This window comes from Triticum dicoccoides, chromosome 5A (genome assembly GCF_002162155.2).
Source record: "Triticum dicoccoides isolate Atlit2015 ecotype Zavitan chromosome 5A, WEW_v2.0, whole genome shotgun sequence".
Taxonomy (NCBI): domain Eukaryota; kingdom Viridiplantae; phylum Streptophyta; class Magnoliopsida; order Poales; family Poaceae; genus Triticum; species Triticum dicoccoides.
The window spans coordinates 696,558,862-696,576,882 of NC_041388.1; the positions used below are offsets into that span (position 1 = coordinate 696,558,862).

The 18,021-nt window shown below is 39.5% G+C and overlaps 1 protein-coding gene across 1 annotated transcript; it reads left to right on the forward strand.

Moving 5' to 3' along the window:
- Positions 1 to 2,734: 2,734 nt before the first annotated feature.
- Positions 2,735 to 4,588, forward strand: LOC119304271. Its single transcript, XM_037581453.1, has 2 exons — positions 2,735 to 3,224; positions 3,972 to 4,588. The coding sequence occupies exon 2, from the start codon at positions 4,011 to 4,013 to the stop codon at positions 4,386 to 4,388; it is 378 nt and encodes a 125-aa protein (XP_037437350.1). The 5' UTR covers positions 2,735 to 3,224; positions 3,972 to 4,010; the 3' UTR covers positions 4,389 to 4,588.
- The last annotated feature ends 13,433 nt before the right edge of the window (positions 4,589 to 18,021 follow it).

The window sequence follows — 18,021 nt, forward strand, 5'->3', positions numbered from 1 at the left end:
GAAAGTCTCCCGGGGGAGTGCGACTGGTGCCACGACGATCTAGGTCTGTGCGACATGCCTCACCTGGATGATGATCGGCGCTTCAGCATTAAGCTCGAGGAGACCTTCGAAGTTGAAATGGTACACAACGACGACAAGTGTTATTTTCATAATTAAGCATGACTTCAACTATTTCAACGTGTAATTTTCATCTTTTACAATTCGAGTATAGCTTATCCCATGCCATGCAAGACGCTATGTCTTGGAGAGGATGGATTTTGAAGACCATGAAATTTCTGAAACAAAGAAAATTCACCTAAGGACTCATCACGATGTGGACTTTGAAGTAAATCTATATAATTCTGAGAGCGTAACCCATTTTGGTTGCAAAAATTGGGAAGCATTTTGCAAGATGTATGGTTTTGATGAGGGTATGCTTATCACCATGGATCTTGGTAATCCTGACATCAACCAAGACAATATGGACATTTGTGTCCTTGTTGATACGCCTCCAGTTCTACCGCTATGTGAGTTTCTCAAACATAGTTATTAGCTAATTTATATTGTTTATTTCAAAATAGTTACAGCTTATTTCCATTGACAACTTATTTTTATTGTTCAAAGAATGTGCGGGAGATGGTAGACAAAACCCACTACACCGATACCTCTGAATTAACAACTTACAAGGAGAAAAATCATCTGGTCGGATTTTGTATTGACATTGAGAATTACAATATCCACAATCAAACTCCTCAACATTATGGTAAATACGTGCCACTAGTGCATGTGTTCAACTACGGTAACTACCATGGAGATACCTTGGTAAGATTTTTACTATTACGACATCCGTGCATCTTTTGCATACTTCTAAAACTAGTACATCATTGCTAACTATGAAGTTATTACTATGTTTTTCAACAGATAATCCCAGAGAATTGTGTGCCTCATATGATGTATCAGAAAGGTAGTCTTAATGTTTTGAACATACAGCCAGGTCATCCTACGAATCTCAACTGTCCATACGAGATTTCTAAAAGAAGTGGAGACATGAAAATCAAAGGATGGAAAAAATGTATGGACAGTCGTAAGGAGCTTCTTGGAAGCAAAAGGAAGCGAAGCGCAAGAATTGGAGACAGGATGTTCTCCATTCTCCATAATGGAGAGTCAGGGTCTATATTGTTTTATGCTATTTTAGCTTAAATAGGGTATTTAGGTCCTGCCTAATACTGATGATCATGTGCTAAGAACAATTAAGTAGGGTTGGTTCGATGACTATCAAGATGATGATCGTATGACTTGTTATGAATAACGAGTAGAAGTTGTATGATGATGATTAGTAGGACTTGTTAGGATTAGTATTACTTCCGACAAACTCGATACTCGCGATCTCGAGACTTGTAATGTTTTATCTTTGTTCGGTCTTTTGAATTCGGAGACTAATATGATGAATTGTATACGGAGACTAATCTTCTATTGTATTCGATGAATCTTCTATTGATGTGTGCTACTGTCTATATTCTGTCAAATAATATATTTTGTAACCTGTGCAAAAATCAGAAAAGTAAAAAAACCTAACATTCATACTAATGGCGCATCACTATAGAGTGCGCCATTAGTATGTGAAGTATACTAATGGCGCATCCATCCACAGTGCGCCATTAGTGTGCCAAAGCACATGGTTAAATATGGCCCTGGGAGGCATACTAATGGCGCATGGTGTTATATACTAATGGCGCACTAGGTGGTGCACCATTAGTATACCAGATACTAATGGCGCACCAGTGGTGCGCCATTAGTAATAAATACTAGTGGCGTGATACTAATGGCGCACCAGTGATGCGCCATTAGTAGGCAAAACTGGTGCGCCATTAGTAGGCCTTTTCCTAGTAGTGCAAATCAGCCCCTTATGAAGCAACGCATAAACTAGGGTTTTAATATTTCGTCACTCTAGCAACCCATCATCTAGTTATTACTTGCCAATGCCTTCCTCTAGGCCCAAATAATGGTGAAGTGTTATGTAGTCGACGTTCACATAACACCACTAGAGGCTAGACAACATACATCTCATCAAAATATCGAACGAATACCAAATTCACATGACTACTAATAGCATGACTTCTCTCTTGTCCTTAGGAACAAATGTAACTACTCACAAAGCATATTCATGTTCATAATCAGAAGGGTAATAATATGCATAAAGGATCTGAACATATGATCTTCCATCAATTAAACCAACTAGCATCAACTACAAGGAGTAATTAACACTACTAGCAAACTACTAGCACCAATCCCGAACTTGGAGACAAGAATTGGATACAAGATATGAACTAGGTTTTGAGATGAGATGGTGCTGATGAAGATGTTGATGGAGATTGCCCTCTCCCGGTGAGAGGAGCGTTGGTGATGATGATGGCGATGATTTCCCCCTCCGGGACGGAAGTTTCCCCGGCAGAACAGCTCTGCTGGAGCCCTAGATTGGTTCCGCCAAGGTTCCACCTCGTGGCGGCGGAGTTTTGTCCCGAAAGGTTGCTTTTGGTTTTTTTTCTCGACAAAAGACTTCATATATTAGAAGATGGTCATCGGAGAGCCACCAGGGGCCCACGACGTAGGGGGGCGCGCCCCCCACCCTCATGGACAGGGTGTGGGCCCCTGGTCTTCATCTTTGGCGAGGATTTTTCATTATTTATTATAAGGTATTCCGTGGAGTTTCAGGACTTTTGGAGTTGTGCAGAATAGGTCTCTAATATTTACCAAAGTTTCAGATCGCGGGCGAAAACAGCGCGATCGTGGCGCGATCGCGTGCTGGAGCCCTTCCCGCGACGCAATCCCATAAAAAACGCGATCTGCCGCTAACCGCGCGATCACGCGCGAAACGGCGCTATTTGACTTCGCTATCGCTGCAAAATCGCGGGCATGGGCCGAAAGACTGAAACACAAGGGCCCAAATGCCCCAAACAGATCAGAACGGCCCAAATTCGCGATGGTATATAATACCGCCTCCAGAAAACCTAGCTTGTGTCCCCCATTCCCTTCTCTCCCTCCCACTAAAAAGTTTGCGGCGGCTGCGCTGTTCTTCCCAGCAGCGCCGACTGCTGCTTCGTTGGAAGCCAGATTCGGTTGCGAGGGAGGTGGAAAGGCGACCGGCGACGAGGGGCCTCTGCACGACGCCGCCTCTACGACCACGATGACATCTCAGTCTCAGTCTCAAACGGTTCCAGCAGCCGGGGCAAGCACATCGCCAGGAGGTACATGAGTCCTACAATTCCATAGCTCATTTGTAGAATATTCAGACTTGTTTGTTGATTCAGATTGTAGGCTCTGGGATTTAGACTTGTTTGTTGATTCAGATTGTAGGCTCTGTTGATTCAGATTGTAGGCTCTTGGGATTGCATTGTAGACTTGTAGTTGTAGGTTTAGATTGTAGCTTAGGTTTTCAACATAGCTCATTGGTAGAATATTCATATCTGCCACTCAAATTTTTCTTTAGATGATGGTCTGTGATGCCCTGATCTGCTGCTTTAATTTGCTTGTGTTAAATGAATAAGTCACAGCTCAAGAACTTGTGTAAAGAATAAAGATATTGTTGTCTTCTTGGCTACTTCCATAACCTGTGTAAATAGAATAACAGGGTTTTTATTATTTTTTCATGTGAGTGTAACAGTGAGGTGCTTTGTAGTGAATTGTGTCTGATTATGGACATGACAAGAAGACCATGATTTGCTTCTCAGTAACCCACTCAAATGCATTGTTCATTCCATTTTGAAGACTGTGATGCTGTCAATTTCTCTATGAACTTAAGTGCAGAACTAGTGATGTTATACTTGCTGTAGACCTTGAGACTGAATTTATACTTATATTTATATATTGAACTTCTGCTGACCTCTATTATACTTCTTCTATTTATCTGGTGATGTTATGCTTGCTGCAGCCCTTGAGATCTTTATATTGGATTCATGGTTTTTGTTCACACTCTTCATTTGTTCATTTTGTAGGTTCACACAAAGAGACGCAGTAGGCTGGTGCATGACAAGATGAGTGACCTTGTTTTCATCAAGTTCAACTCCAAACTGAAGGACAAGAAACTAAACAAACTCAAGGACCCCATTGAGAAGCAGGTGGTAGATGTTTTAGAAGATGATGAGAATGAATGGATCACTGGTGTGGTGCCTAATGGTGATGAAGAACAAGTTGAAGGTGAAGATCAAGATCAAGAAATTCCATATGCAAGCTCGCATGCTGGACCAGGAACTTCTGCTATTAATCCCCTTAAAAGGAAGAGGGGTGTCTATGGTAAGAATAAGAAGATGATGATCCCTGTTACTCCTCAAGAAGATCTGCTCTCTGCTTCCTCTGCTTCAGAAAGTGACGACGACGAGGACACCAACATGAGTTCTGGTTCTGACATGTGAGCTTGTCGGTTTCTTCATGAAGTTCGTTTTGGCGCTCATGATTCTATCCTTTCCTGTGTGCTTTTGACAAATGAATTCTAAAGACTTTGTGATGCATGTAATGGACTATGGACATGCTGCTGTTGTTACTTAACTTCTGCTGAACTGCTGATGTTATGCTTGATGCAGTCTTGAATTTATGTTTTTATTTATCTGTTGAACTGCTGCAGATCTCTTATGTACTTGTTATGTTCAAATTTATATTGAGAATCCTCTGTTTTCTACTGAAAATACCCTGTTTCCTGAGAAAAATATGCACATGTATTAGTATAGATGCATGATATACATGCAAAAGTACTGTAGCCGCGAAATGGCTTAGCGGCCGCTATAGCCGGCGATAGCGGCTGTAGCGTTGGCACAGAGCCAGCCGCTAAATGCCTTAGCCCGCGATCTGAAACTTTGATATTTACTCCTTTTCTAGCCCAAAATTCCAGCTGCCGGTATTCTCCCTCCTTATGTAAACCTTGTAAAATAAGAGAGAATAGCCAAAAGTATTGTGACATAATGTGAAATAACAGCCCATAATGCAATAAATATTGATATAAAAGCATGATGCAAAATGGACGTATCAACTCCCCCAAGCTTAGACCTCGCTTGTCCTCAAGCGAAAGCCGATAACAATAAATATGTCCCCATGTTTAGAGGTAGAGGCATCGATAAAAATAAAATACGGACATGAAGGCATCATGATTATTCTCATAACAGCAACATATATAGATATTGTCATATGATTACTTATGTTCAAGTGATGATCTATACACAATGCAAAAGTATGAATCAGAAACCTTATTGAGAACCAACAAACTATAACCTCAGTCATTGAAACAATTGCAATTTATCATAACATCAGAAAGAGTCTACAGAGCTAAAAAGCAAGTCCACATACTCAACTATCATCTAGTCCTTCATAGTTGCTAACACTCATGCAATACTTGTGGTTACGGAGTATTAATCGAACACAGAGAAAGATAGGGGCTTATAGTTTCGCCCCACAACCTTTTACCTCGAGGGTAACATCAACAATAATAACTCATGCCCCCTTACATCCAATTAGATATATATATATATATATATATATATATATATATATATATATATATATATATATATATATATATATCATGTTCTTTCCAACATGCTGGGCTTGCCAAAGGATAAAATGAAAAAGGAAAGGTGAAGATCACCATGACACTTGCATAAGGTAGAAGATAATAATAAAAGATAGGCCCTTCGCAGAGGGAAGCAGAGGATGCCATGTGCTTTTATGGTTGGATGCACAAAATCTTAATGCGAAAGAACGTCACTTTATATTGCCCCTTGTGATATGAACCTTTATTATGCAGTCCGTCGCTTTTATTACTTCCACATCACAAGATCGTATAAAGCTTATTTCTCCCACACTACTCATACATATTTAGAGCAATTTTTATTGCTTTGCACCAATGACAACTTACTTGTAGGATCTTATTCGATCCATAGGTAGATATGGTGGACTCTCATGGCAAAACTGGTTTACGGGTATTTGGAAGCACAAGTAGTATCTCTACTTGGTGCTGAGAATTTGGCTAGCAAGAGGGGGAAAGGCAAGCTCAACATGTTGGATGATCCATGACAACATACTTTATCTCAGATATAAGAAAACATAACCCATTACGTTGTCTTCCTTGTCCAACATCAACTCTTTGGCATGTCATATTTTGATGAGTGCTCACAATCATAAAAGATGTCAATAATAGTATATTTATATGTGAAACCTCTCTTTCCTTATTACTTCCTATTAATTGCAATGATGACCAAAGCTATGTCTGCCAGCTCCCAACAACTTTTAATCGTCACTCTCTTTCTATGTGAAGTCATTACTATCAATAAGATCAATATGAACTTTTGCTTCTTCTTATTCTTTTTCTCTTTTCTTTTATTCACCCAAGATCATAGAAAGAAAATCAAGCCCTTGACTCAACACTAATCTTTATTGTATAGCTCACGGACACGATTACATAGAAAGATCATAAGGCAAAACTCAAAACTAGATCATGCCATAAACTTTATTCTACTAGATCAAAATACTACTAATAAGATTGAACTAAGGAAAACGGTAAAGATAGGAGTTGTGATTGTGATACATACCAGGGCACCTCCCCCAAGCTTGGCAGTTGCCAAGGGGAGCGCCCATTCCCATGTGATTATGTCTCCTTCTTTTTTGTTGGTGAAATATTCTTGGCGATGATTCCTCTCAGGATACGATTCTCCTCCTCGAGCTTGTTGACTTGCTGCTTGAGGTCCATTGTTTCCTTACGAAGCTTTCCTGTGACGGCTAAAGCTCCTTGCACCCAAGGGTGTTTCATAGATGCGGGAGAATAAGTGACACTCCTCTTCATATTTTCATAAGAAAGAAATCTAACATTGGAAGGGATAATCGAGTTTGTGATAGCTGAGCTTTGTAGTGCCCCCATCGTGAACCCAGCTCATAAGCGATAGGTGACTTCTTGATCCTCCATGGCGTCTACCCTCATTAAGTCAGCCTACATCTCTTCCTCCGTTGCTGGCCCAAAGTGGTCAGGGTCGCTGTTTGCCCTTGGTTCCGGTGCCGGATGAGATACCCGGCTCTCCCCGGCTGATTCTTGAGAAGACATCTTGCTCTAATCTGCAGCAGCAACAGCTCGAAACAAAAACAGAGGATCTTTGCATGATACGGGAGTCAAAACCTTTGGTAGAATATATAGTGAATTTTTACCAACCAAAATACGTATCGTGCAAGAAAACGGAGTCCGGAAGGCACACGAGGTAGGGGGCGCGCCCAGGGGGTAGGGCGCACCCTCCACCCTCATGGGGCCCTCGTGTCCTTCCCGGACTGCTACTTAATTTTCTATTTTTCTAAATATTCCAAAATTGAGAAATATTGCCTTAAGACTGTTTTGGAATCGGTTTACTTACCATACCACATACCTATTCCTTTTCGGAGTCTGAAACATTCTGGAAAGTGTCCCTTATGTATTCCTCCGGGGTTACGGTTTCAATAATATTGGTTTCAACATTTATGGGATTACCTGAGATATAATGTTTGATTCTTTGACCGTTTACCACCTTCGGATTTGTGCCTTCCAAGTTGTTGATTTTTATGGCACCGGAACGACAGACCTCCTCGATAACATAGGGGCCTTCCCATTTAGAGAGAAGTTTACCTGCAAAAAATCTTAAACGGGAGTTGTATAGCAATACATAATCACCTACATTAAACTCATGCTTTTGTATCCTTTTGTCATGCCATCTTTTAACCTTTTCTTTAAACAACTTGGCATTTTCATAATCTTGGGTTCTCCATTCATCAAGAGATCTAATATCAAATAACCTCTTTTCACTGGCAAGTTTGAAATCATAATTGAGCTCTTTAATAGCCCAATATGCCTTATGTTCTAGTTCAAGAGGTAAGTGACATGCTTTTCCATATACCATTTTATACAGAGACATACCCATAGGATTTTATATGAAGTTCTATAGGCCCATAATGCATCATCAAGTTTCTTGGACCAATTCTTTCTAGACCTATTGACAATCTTTTGTAAAATTAATTTGAGTTCTCTATTACTCAATTCTACTTGGCCACTAGACTGTGGGTGATACGGAGATGCAATTCTATGATTGTCGTCATATTTAGCAAGCATTTTACGGAAAGCACCATGAATAAAATGTGAACCACCATGAGTCATTAAATATCTAGGGACTCCAAACCTCGGAAAAATAACTTCTTTAAGCATTTTAATAGAAGTGTTATGATCACTAGTTGGAATAGCTTCTACCCACTTAGTAACGTAATCAACAGCAACTAAAATATGTGTATATCCATTAGAGGCAGGAAAAGGTCCCATATAATCAAAGCCCCAAACATCAAACGGTTTGATAACAAGTGAATAATTCATATGCATTTCTTGACGTCTACTAATATTACCAATTCTTTGACATTCATCACAAGATAGGACAAACTTACGGGCATCCTTGAAGAGAGTAGGCCAATAAAAACCTGATTGCAATACCTTATGTGTAATTCTATCTCCCTCGTGGTGTCCTCCATAAGTTTCGGAGTGGAACTTGCATAGGATCTGTTCCTGTTCATGCTCAGGTACACAACATCTAATAAAACCATCTACTCCTTATTTATAAAGATGTGGGTCATCCCAAAAGTAATGTCTCAAATCATAGAAGAACTTTTTCTTTTGTTGGTATGTGAAGCTAGGTGGTATAAATTTAGCACCTATGTAATTAGCATAATCAGCATACCAAGGGGTACTACGAGAAGTACTTATGACATTTAATTGTTCATTAGGAAAGCTATCATCAATAGGTAGTGGGTCATCAAGAACATTCTCTAACCTAGATAAGTTGTCTGCAACGGGGTTCTCGACTCCTTTTCTATCAACAATATGCAAATCAAATTCTTGTAGCAAGAGAACCCATCTAATGAGTCTAGGTTTAGCATCTTTCTTCTCCATAAGATATTTATTAGCAGCATGATCAATGTGGATAGTTACTTTAGAATCAACAATATAAGGTCTGAACTTATCACAAGCAAATACAACTGCTAAAAGTTCTTTTTCAGTAGTAGCATAATTTCTTTGAGCATTGTCTAGAGTCTTACTAGCATAATGGATAACATTTAATTTCTTATCAACTCTTTGCCCTAGAACAGCACCTACAGCGTAATCGCTAGCATCACACATAATTTCAAAGGGTAAATTCCAATCAGGTGGCTGAACAATAGGTGCAGAGACTAATGCTTTCTTAAGTATTTCAAATGCTTCTACACAATCATCATCAAAGACGAATGGTATATCTTTTTGTAATAAATTAGTCAGAGGCCGAGAAATTTTTGAGAAGTCCTAAATGAACCTCCTATAAAATCCGGCGTGACCAAGGAAACTTCTTATACCTTTGATGTCCTTGGGACATGGCATCTTTTCAATAGCATCAACCTTGGCTTTATCAAATTCAATACCTCTTTCAGAAACTTTATGCCCCAAGACAATACCCTCATTAACCATAAAGTGGCACTTTTCCCAATTCAAGACAAGATTAGTTTCTTCACATCTCTACAGAACTCGATCAAGATTGCTCAAGCAATCATCAAGAGAAGATCCATAGACGGAAAAGTCGTCCATGAAAACCTCACAAATCTTTTCACAAAAGTCAGAGAATATAGCCACCATGCATGTTTGAAAGGTAGCAGGTGCATTACATAAACCAAAAGGCATACGTCTATAAGCAAAAGTACCAAAAGGGCATTCAAAAGTAGTCTTTGATTGATCTTCAGCCGACACAGGTATTTGAGAGAAACCAGAATAACCATCTATAAAGCAGTAATGTGTATGTTTGCATAATCTTTCTAGCATTTGATCGATAAAAGGTAAGGGGTAATGATCTTTCTTAGTAGCCTTATTTAATTTGTGGAAATCAATTACCATCCTATAACCTATAATAATTCTTTGTGGAATCAATTCATCTTTATCATTAGGAACAATAGTAATACCTCCCTTCTTAGGGACACAATGAACAGGACTTACCCACTGACTATCAGCAACGTGATAAATTATACCTGCCTCCAGAAGCTTTAGTATTTCTTTTCTTACCACTTCTTTCATTTTAGGATTCAAACGTCGTTGAGGATCACGAACTGGTTTGGCATCTGCTTCCAAATTTATTTTATGTTGACATGGAGTGGGACTAATGCCCTTAAGATCATCAAGGGTATATCCAATAGAAGCATGGTGCTTCTTCAGAGTTTTCAATAATCTTTCTTCTTCATGCTCTGAATGGTTAGCACTAATAATAACAGGATATATCTTCTTTTCATCAAGATAAGCATATTTAAGATTATCAGGCAACGGTTTAAGCTCAAACACGGGATCACCCTTAGGTGGAGGGGGATCCCCTAGGATTTCATCAGGCAAATTGTGTTTCAGAATAGGTTCCTGTTTAAAGAATACTTCATCTATTTCCCTTCTTTCATTCATAAACATATCATTCTCATGGTCTAGCAAATATTGTTCTAAAGGATCACTAGGAGGTACGGCAATAGAAGCAAGACCAATAATTTCATCCTTACTAGGCAATTCTTCTTCGCGGTGTTGTTTACTAAATTTAGAGAAATTAAATTCATGAGTCATATCATCCAAGCCAATAGTAACAACATTCTTTTCGCAGTCTATCTTAGCATTAACAGTGTTCAAGAAGGGTCTACCAAATATAATGGGACAAAAGCTATCTTGTGGGGAACTAAGAACAAGAAAATCAGTAGGATATTTAGTTTTCCCGCACAAGACTTCAACATCTCTAACAATTCCCACTTCTGAAATAGTATCTCTATTAGCAAGTTTAATTGTAACATCAATTTCTTCTAACTCAATAGGTGCAATATCATGCATAATTTCTTTGTATAAGTCAATAGGTATTGCACTATCACTAGCACCCATATCACATAAGCCATGATAACAATGTTCTCCTATTTTAACAGAAATAACATGCATGCCTACCATAGGTCTATTTTTATCTTTAGCACAAGGTTTAGCAATTCTAGCAGTTTCACCGCAGAACTGAATAACATGCCCATCAATATTATCAGACAAGAGATCTTAACAATAGCAATATTAGGTTCTACTTTAACTTGCTCAGGAGATGTATATGTTTTAATATTGCTTTTACGAACCACAGTTGAAGCTTTAGCATGATCCTTTATCCTAACAGGGAAAGGTGGTTTCTCAACATAACAAGTAGGAACAATAGGATCATTATAAGTGACAGTCTTTTCTTCAACTTTAATTGGTGCAGCTACTTTTACTTCTATGGGAGGATGATATTTAAACCACTTCTCCTTAGGGAGATCAACATAAGTAGCAAAAGATTCACAGAAAGAAGCTACTATCTCAGAATCAAGTCCATATTTAGGGCTAAACTTACGGAAAATATCGATATCCATAAAAGATTTAACACAATCAAACTTAGGTGTCATACCTGACTCCTTACCTTGGTCGAGATCCCAATCTTCAGAGTTGTGTTTAATTCTATCCAATAAATCCCATCTAAATCCACTAGTCTTCATCATAAAAGAGCCAACACAAGAAGTATCGAGCATGGTGCGATTATTTTCAGAAAGCCGAGCATAAAATTTTTAAAGAATTGTTTCTCTTAGGAGCTCATGATTGGGGCATGAATATAACATTGATTTAAGCCTCCCCCAAGCTTGAGCAATTCTTTCTCCTTCGCGAGGCCAAAAATTATATATATAATTGCGGTCACGATGAATAAGATGCATAGGGTAATACTTTTGATGAAATTCCAATTTCAATCTTCTATAGTTCCATGATCTCGTATCATCACATAGCCTATACCATGTCAATGCGTCTCCCATCAAAGATAAAGGGAAGACCTTCTTCTTAGCAACATCATCGGGTATACCTGCAAGCTTAAATAATCCACAAACTTCATCCACATATATTAGGTGTTCATCAGGATGCTTTGTTCCATCTCCTGTAAAAGGATTAGCTAGTGCTTTTTCTATCATACCCGAACGATACTCATAAGGAATTTCATTTTCAATAGGTTCAGTAGGTTGAGGAGCAACTCCTTTTTCTACTGGTCGGGGTGAAGATACCCCGAACAAGCCCCTCACAGGATTACTTTCCATAGTAACAAGTGACAGTAAATTTCAGCACACTATATAAATTTTTCCTTACCAAATTCCACCTACCAAAGGCGCTTCACTCCCCGGCAACGGCGCCAGAAAAGAGTCTTGATGACCCACAAGTATAGGGGATCTATCGTAGTCCTTTTGATAAGTCAGGTGTCGAACCCAACGAGGAGCAGAAGGAAATGATAAGCGGTTTTCAGCAAGGTATTCTCTGCAAGTACTGAAATAAGTAGTAAGAGATAGTTTTGTGACAAGATAAATTGTAACGAGCAACAAGTAATAAAAGTAAATAAAGTGCAGCAAGGTGGCCCAATCCTTTTTGTAGCAAAGGACAAGCCTGGACAAACTCTTATATAAGGAAAAGCGCTCCCGAGGACACATGGGAATATCGTCAAGCTAGTTTTCATCACGTTCATATGATTCACGTTCGGTACTTTGATAATTTGACATGTGGGTGGACCGGTGCTTGGGTGCTGTTCTTACTTGAACAAGCATCCCACTTATGATTAACCTCCATTGCAAGCATCCACAACTACAACAAAAGTATTAAGGTAAACCTAATCATAGCATGAAACATATGGATCCAAATCAGCCCCTTACGAAGCAACGCATAAACTAGGGTTTAAGCTTCTGTCACTCTAGCAACCCATCATCTACTTATTACTTCCCAATGCCTTCCTCTAGGCCCAATAAATGGTGAAGTGTTATGTAGTCGATGTTCGCATAACACCACTAGAGGCTAGACAACATACATCTCATCAAAATATCGAACGAATACCAAATTCACATGACTACTAATAGCATGACTTCTCCCTTGTCCTCAGGAACAAACGTAACTACTCACAAAGCATATTCATGTTCATAATCAGAGGGGTAATAATATGCATAAAGGATCTGAACATATGATCTTCCACCAATTAAACCAACTAGCATCAACTACAAGGAGTAATTAACACTACTAGAAACCTACTAGCACCAATCCCAGACTTGGAGACAAGAATTGGATACAAGAGATGAACTAGGGTTTTGAGATGAGATGGTGCTGATGAAGATGTTGATGGAGATTGCCCTCTCCCGGTGAGAGGAGAGTTGGTGATGACGATGGCGATGATTTCCCCCTCCGGGAGGGAAGTTTCCCCGGCAGAAAAGCTCTGCCGGAGCCCTAGATTGGTTCCGCCTCATGGCGGCGGAGTTTCGTCCCGAAAGGTTGCTTCTGGTTTTTTTCTCGATGAAAGACTTCATATAGCAGAAGATGGTCATCGGAGAGCCATCAGGGGCCCACGAGGTAGGGGGCGTGCCCCCCACCCTCGTGGATAGTGTGTGGGCCCCCTGGTCTTCATCTTTGGCGAGGATTTTTCATTATTTATTATAAGGTATTCCGTGGAGTTTCAGGACTATTGGAGTTGTGCAGAATAGGTCCCTAACATTTGCTCCTTTTCCAGCCCAGAATTCCAGCTGCCGGCATTCTCCCTCCTTATGTAAACCTTGTAAAATAAGAGAGAATAGACATGAGTATTGTGACATAATGTGAAATAACAGCCCATAATGCAATAAATATCGATATAAAAGCATGATGAAAAATGGACGTATCAACTCCCCCAAGCTTAGACCTCGCTTGTCCTCAAGCGAAAGCCGATAACAATAAATATGTCCCCATGTTTAGAGGTAGAGGCGTCGATAAAAATAAAATACGGACATGAAGGCATCATGATTATTCTCATAATAGCAACATATATAGATATTGTCATATGATTACTTATGTTCAAGTGATGATCTATTCACAATGCAAAAGTATGAATCAGAAACCTTATTGAGAACCAACAAACTATAACCTCAGTCATTGAAACAATTGCAGTTTATCATAACATCAGAAAGAGTCTATGTCAGAGCTAAAAAGCAAGTCCACATACTCAACTATCATCTAGTCCTTCATAGTTGCTAACACTCACGCAATACTTGTGGTTACGGAGTTTTCATCGGACACAGAGAAAGATAGGGGCTTATAGTTTCACCCCACAACCTTTTACCTCAAGGGTAACGTCAACAATAATAACACATGCCCCCCTACATCCAATTAGATATATATATCAGGTTCTTTCCAACATGCTGGGCTTGCCAAAGGATAAAATGAAAAAGGAAAGGTGAAGATCACCATCACACTTGCATAAGGTAGAAGATAATAATAAAAGATAGGCCCTTCGCAGAGGGAAGCAGAGGTTGCCATGCGCTTTTATGGTTGGATGCACAAAATCTTAATGCGAAAGAACGTCACTTTATATTGCCCCTTGTGATATGAACCTTTATTATGCAGTCTGTCGCTTTTATTACTTCCACATCACAAGATCGTATAAAGCTTATTTCTCCCACACTACTCATACATATTTAGAGCAATTTTTATTGCTTTGCACCAATGACAACTTACTTGAAGGATCTTATTCAATCCATAGGTAGATATGGTGGACTGTCATGGCAAAAATGGTTTAAGGGTATTTGGAAGCACAACTAGTATCTCTACTTGGTGCTGAGAATTTGGCTAGCAAGAGGGGGAAAGGCAAGCTCAACATGTTGGATGATCCATGACAACATACTTTATCTCAGATATAGGAAAACATAACCCATTACGTTGTCTTCCTTGTCCAACATCAACTCTTTAGCATGTCATATTTTGATGAGTGCTCAAAATCATAAAAGATGTCAATAATAGTATATTTATATGTGAAACCTCTCTTTCCTTATTACTTCCTATTAATTGCAACGATGACCAAAGCTATGTCTACCAACTCCCAACAACTTTTAATCGTCACACTCTTTCTATGTGAAGTCATTACTATCAATAAGATCAATATGAACTTTTGTTTCTTCTTATTCTTTTTCTCTTTTCTTTTATTCACCCAAGATCATAGCAAGAAAATCAAGCCCTTGACTCAACACTAATCTTTATTATATAGCTCACGGACTCGATTACATAGAAAGATCATAAGGCAAAACTCAAAACTAGATCATGCCATAAACTTTATTCTACTAGATCAAAATACTACTAATAAGATCAAACTAAGGAAAACGGTAAAGATAGGAGTTGTGATTGTGATACGATACCGGGGCACCTCCCCCAAGCTTGGCGGTTGCCAAGGGGAGTGCCCATTCCCATGTGATTATGTCTCCTTCTTTGTTGTTGGTGAAATATTCTTGGCGATGATTCCTCTCAGGATACGATTCTCCTCCTCGAGCTTGTTGACTTGCTGCTTGAGGTCCATTGTTTCCTTACGAAGCTTTCCTGTGATGGCTAAAGATCCTTGCACCCAAGGGTGTTTCATAGCTGCGGGAGAACAAGTGACACTCCTCTTCATATTTTCATAAGAAAGAAATTTAACATTGGAAGGGATAACCGAGTTTGGGATAGCTGAGCTCTGTAGTTCCCCCATCGTGAACCCAGCTCGGAAGCAAGAGGTGACTTCTTGATCCTCCATGGCATCTACCCTCATTAAGTCAGCCTCCATCTCTTCCTCCGTTGCTGGCCCAAAGTGGTCAGGGTCGCTGTTTGCCCTTGGTTCCGGTGCCGGATTAGATACCCGGCTCTCCCCAGCTGACCCTTGAGAAGATATTTGCTCTAATCTGCAGCAGCAACAGCTCGAAACAAAAACAGAGGATATTTGCGTGATACGGGAGTCAAAACCTTTGGGAGAATATATAATGAATTTTTACCGACCAAAATACGTATCACGAGGTAGGGGGCGCGCCCAGGGGGGTAGGGCGCGCCCTCCACCCTCGTGGGGCCCTCGTGTCCTTCTCGGACTGCTACTTAATTTTCTATTTTTCTAAATATTCCAAAACGGAGAAATATTGCCTTAAAAACTGTTTTGGAATCGGTTTACTTACCGTACCACATACCTATTCCTTTTCGGAGTCCGAAACGTTTTGGAAAGTGTCCCTTATGTATTCCTCCGGGGTTACAGTTTCAATAATATTGGTTTCAACATTTATGGGATTACGTGAGATATAACGTTTGATTCTTTGACCGTTTACCACCTTCGGATTTGTGCCTTCAAAGTTGTTGATTTTTATGGCACCAGAACAATAGACCTCCTCGATAACATAGGGGCCTTCCCATTTAGAGAGAAGTTTACCAGCAAAAAATCTTAAACGAGAGTTGTATAGCAATACATAGTCACCTACATTAAACTCACGCTTTTGTATCCTTTTGTCATGCCATCTTTTAACCTTTTCTTTAAACAACTTGGCATTTTCATAAGCTTGGGTTCTCCCTTCATCAAGAGAGCTAATATCAAATAACCTCTTTTCACTGGCAAGTTTGAAATCATAATTGAGCTCTTTAATAGCCCAATATGCCTTATGTTCTAGTTCGAGAGGTAAGTGACATGCTTTTCCATATACCATTTTATATGGAGACATACCCATGGGATTTTTATATGCAGTTCTATAGGCCCATAATGCATCATCAAGTTTCTTGGACCAATTCTTTCTAGACCTATTGACAGTCTTTTGCAAAATTAATTTGAGTTCTCTATTACTCAATTCTACTTGACCACTAGACTATGGGTGATACAGAGATGCAATTCTATGATTGACATCATATTTAGCAAGCATTTTACGGAAAGCACCATGAATAAAATATGAACCACCATCAGTCATTAAATATTAGGGACTTCAAAGCTCGGAAAAATAACTTCTTTAAGCATTTTAATAGAAGTGTTATGATCAGCACTACTAGTTGGAATAGCTTCCACCCACTTAGTAACGTAATCAACAGCAACTAAAATATGTGTATATCCATTAGAGGCGGGAAAAGGTCCCATATAATCAAAGCCCCAAACATCAAACGGTTCAATAACAAGTGAATAATTCATAGGCATTTCTTGACGTCTACTAATATTACCAATTCTTTGACATTCATCACAAGATAGGACAAACTTACGGGCATCCTTGAAGAGAGTAGGCCAATAAAAACCTGATTGCAATACCTTATGTGCAGTTCTATCTCCCGCGTGGTGTCCTCCATAAGTTCCTGAGTGGCACTTGCTAGGATCTGTTCCTGTTCATGCTCAGGTACACAACGTCTAATAACACCATCTACTCCTTCTTTATAAAGATGTGGGTCATCCCAAAAGTAATGTCTCAAATCATAGAAGAACTTTTTCTTTTGTTGGTATGTGAAGCTAGGTGGTATAAATTTTGCAACTATGTAATTAGCATAATCAGCATACCAAGGGGTACTATGATAAGTACTTATGACATTTAATTGTTCATCAGGAAAGCTGTCATCAATAGGTAGTGGGTCATCAAGAACATTCTCTAACCTAGATAAGTTGTCTGCAACGGGGTTCTCTGCTCCTTTTCTATCAACAATATGCAAATCAAATTCTTGTAGCAAGAGAACCCATCTAATAAGTCTAGGTTTAGCATCTTTCTTCTCCATAAGATATTTAATAGCAGCATGATTAGTGTGGATAGTTACTTTAGAATCAACAATATAAGGTCTGAACTTATCACAAGCAAATACAACTGCTAAAAGTTCTTTTTCAGTAGTAGCGTAATTTCTTTGAGAATTGTCTAGAGTCTTACTAGCATAATGGATAACATTTAATTTCTTATCAACTCTTTGCCCTAGAATAGCACCTACAGAGTAATCGCTAGCATCACACATAATTTCAAAGGGTAAATTCCAATTAGGTGACTGAGCAATAGGTACATAGACTAATGCTTTCTTAAGTATTTCAATTGCTTCTACACAATCATCATCAAAGACAAATGCTTCTACACAATCCTCCCCCTCCTCCTCCGGCCGCCCTCCTCGCACCGCCCCTCTCCCTCCTCCTCCGGCTGCCCCCTCCCCCTCCTCCCCCCGCCCCCTCCCTCCTCCTCCTCCGGCCGCTCCCTCCATCCTCCAATCCCACCGGC

What these genes read in the sequence shown, in the direction of transcription:
- LOC119304271 (XM_037581453.1), top strand. Translation starts at nt 4,011, where the DNA reads ATGAGTGACCTTGTTTTCATCAAGTTCAACTCCAAACTGAAGGACAAG.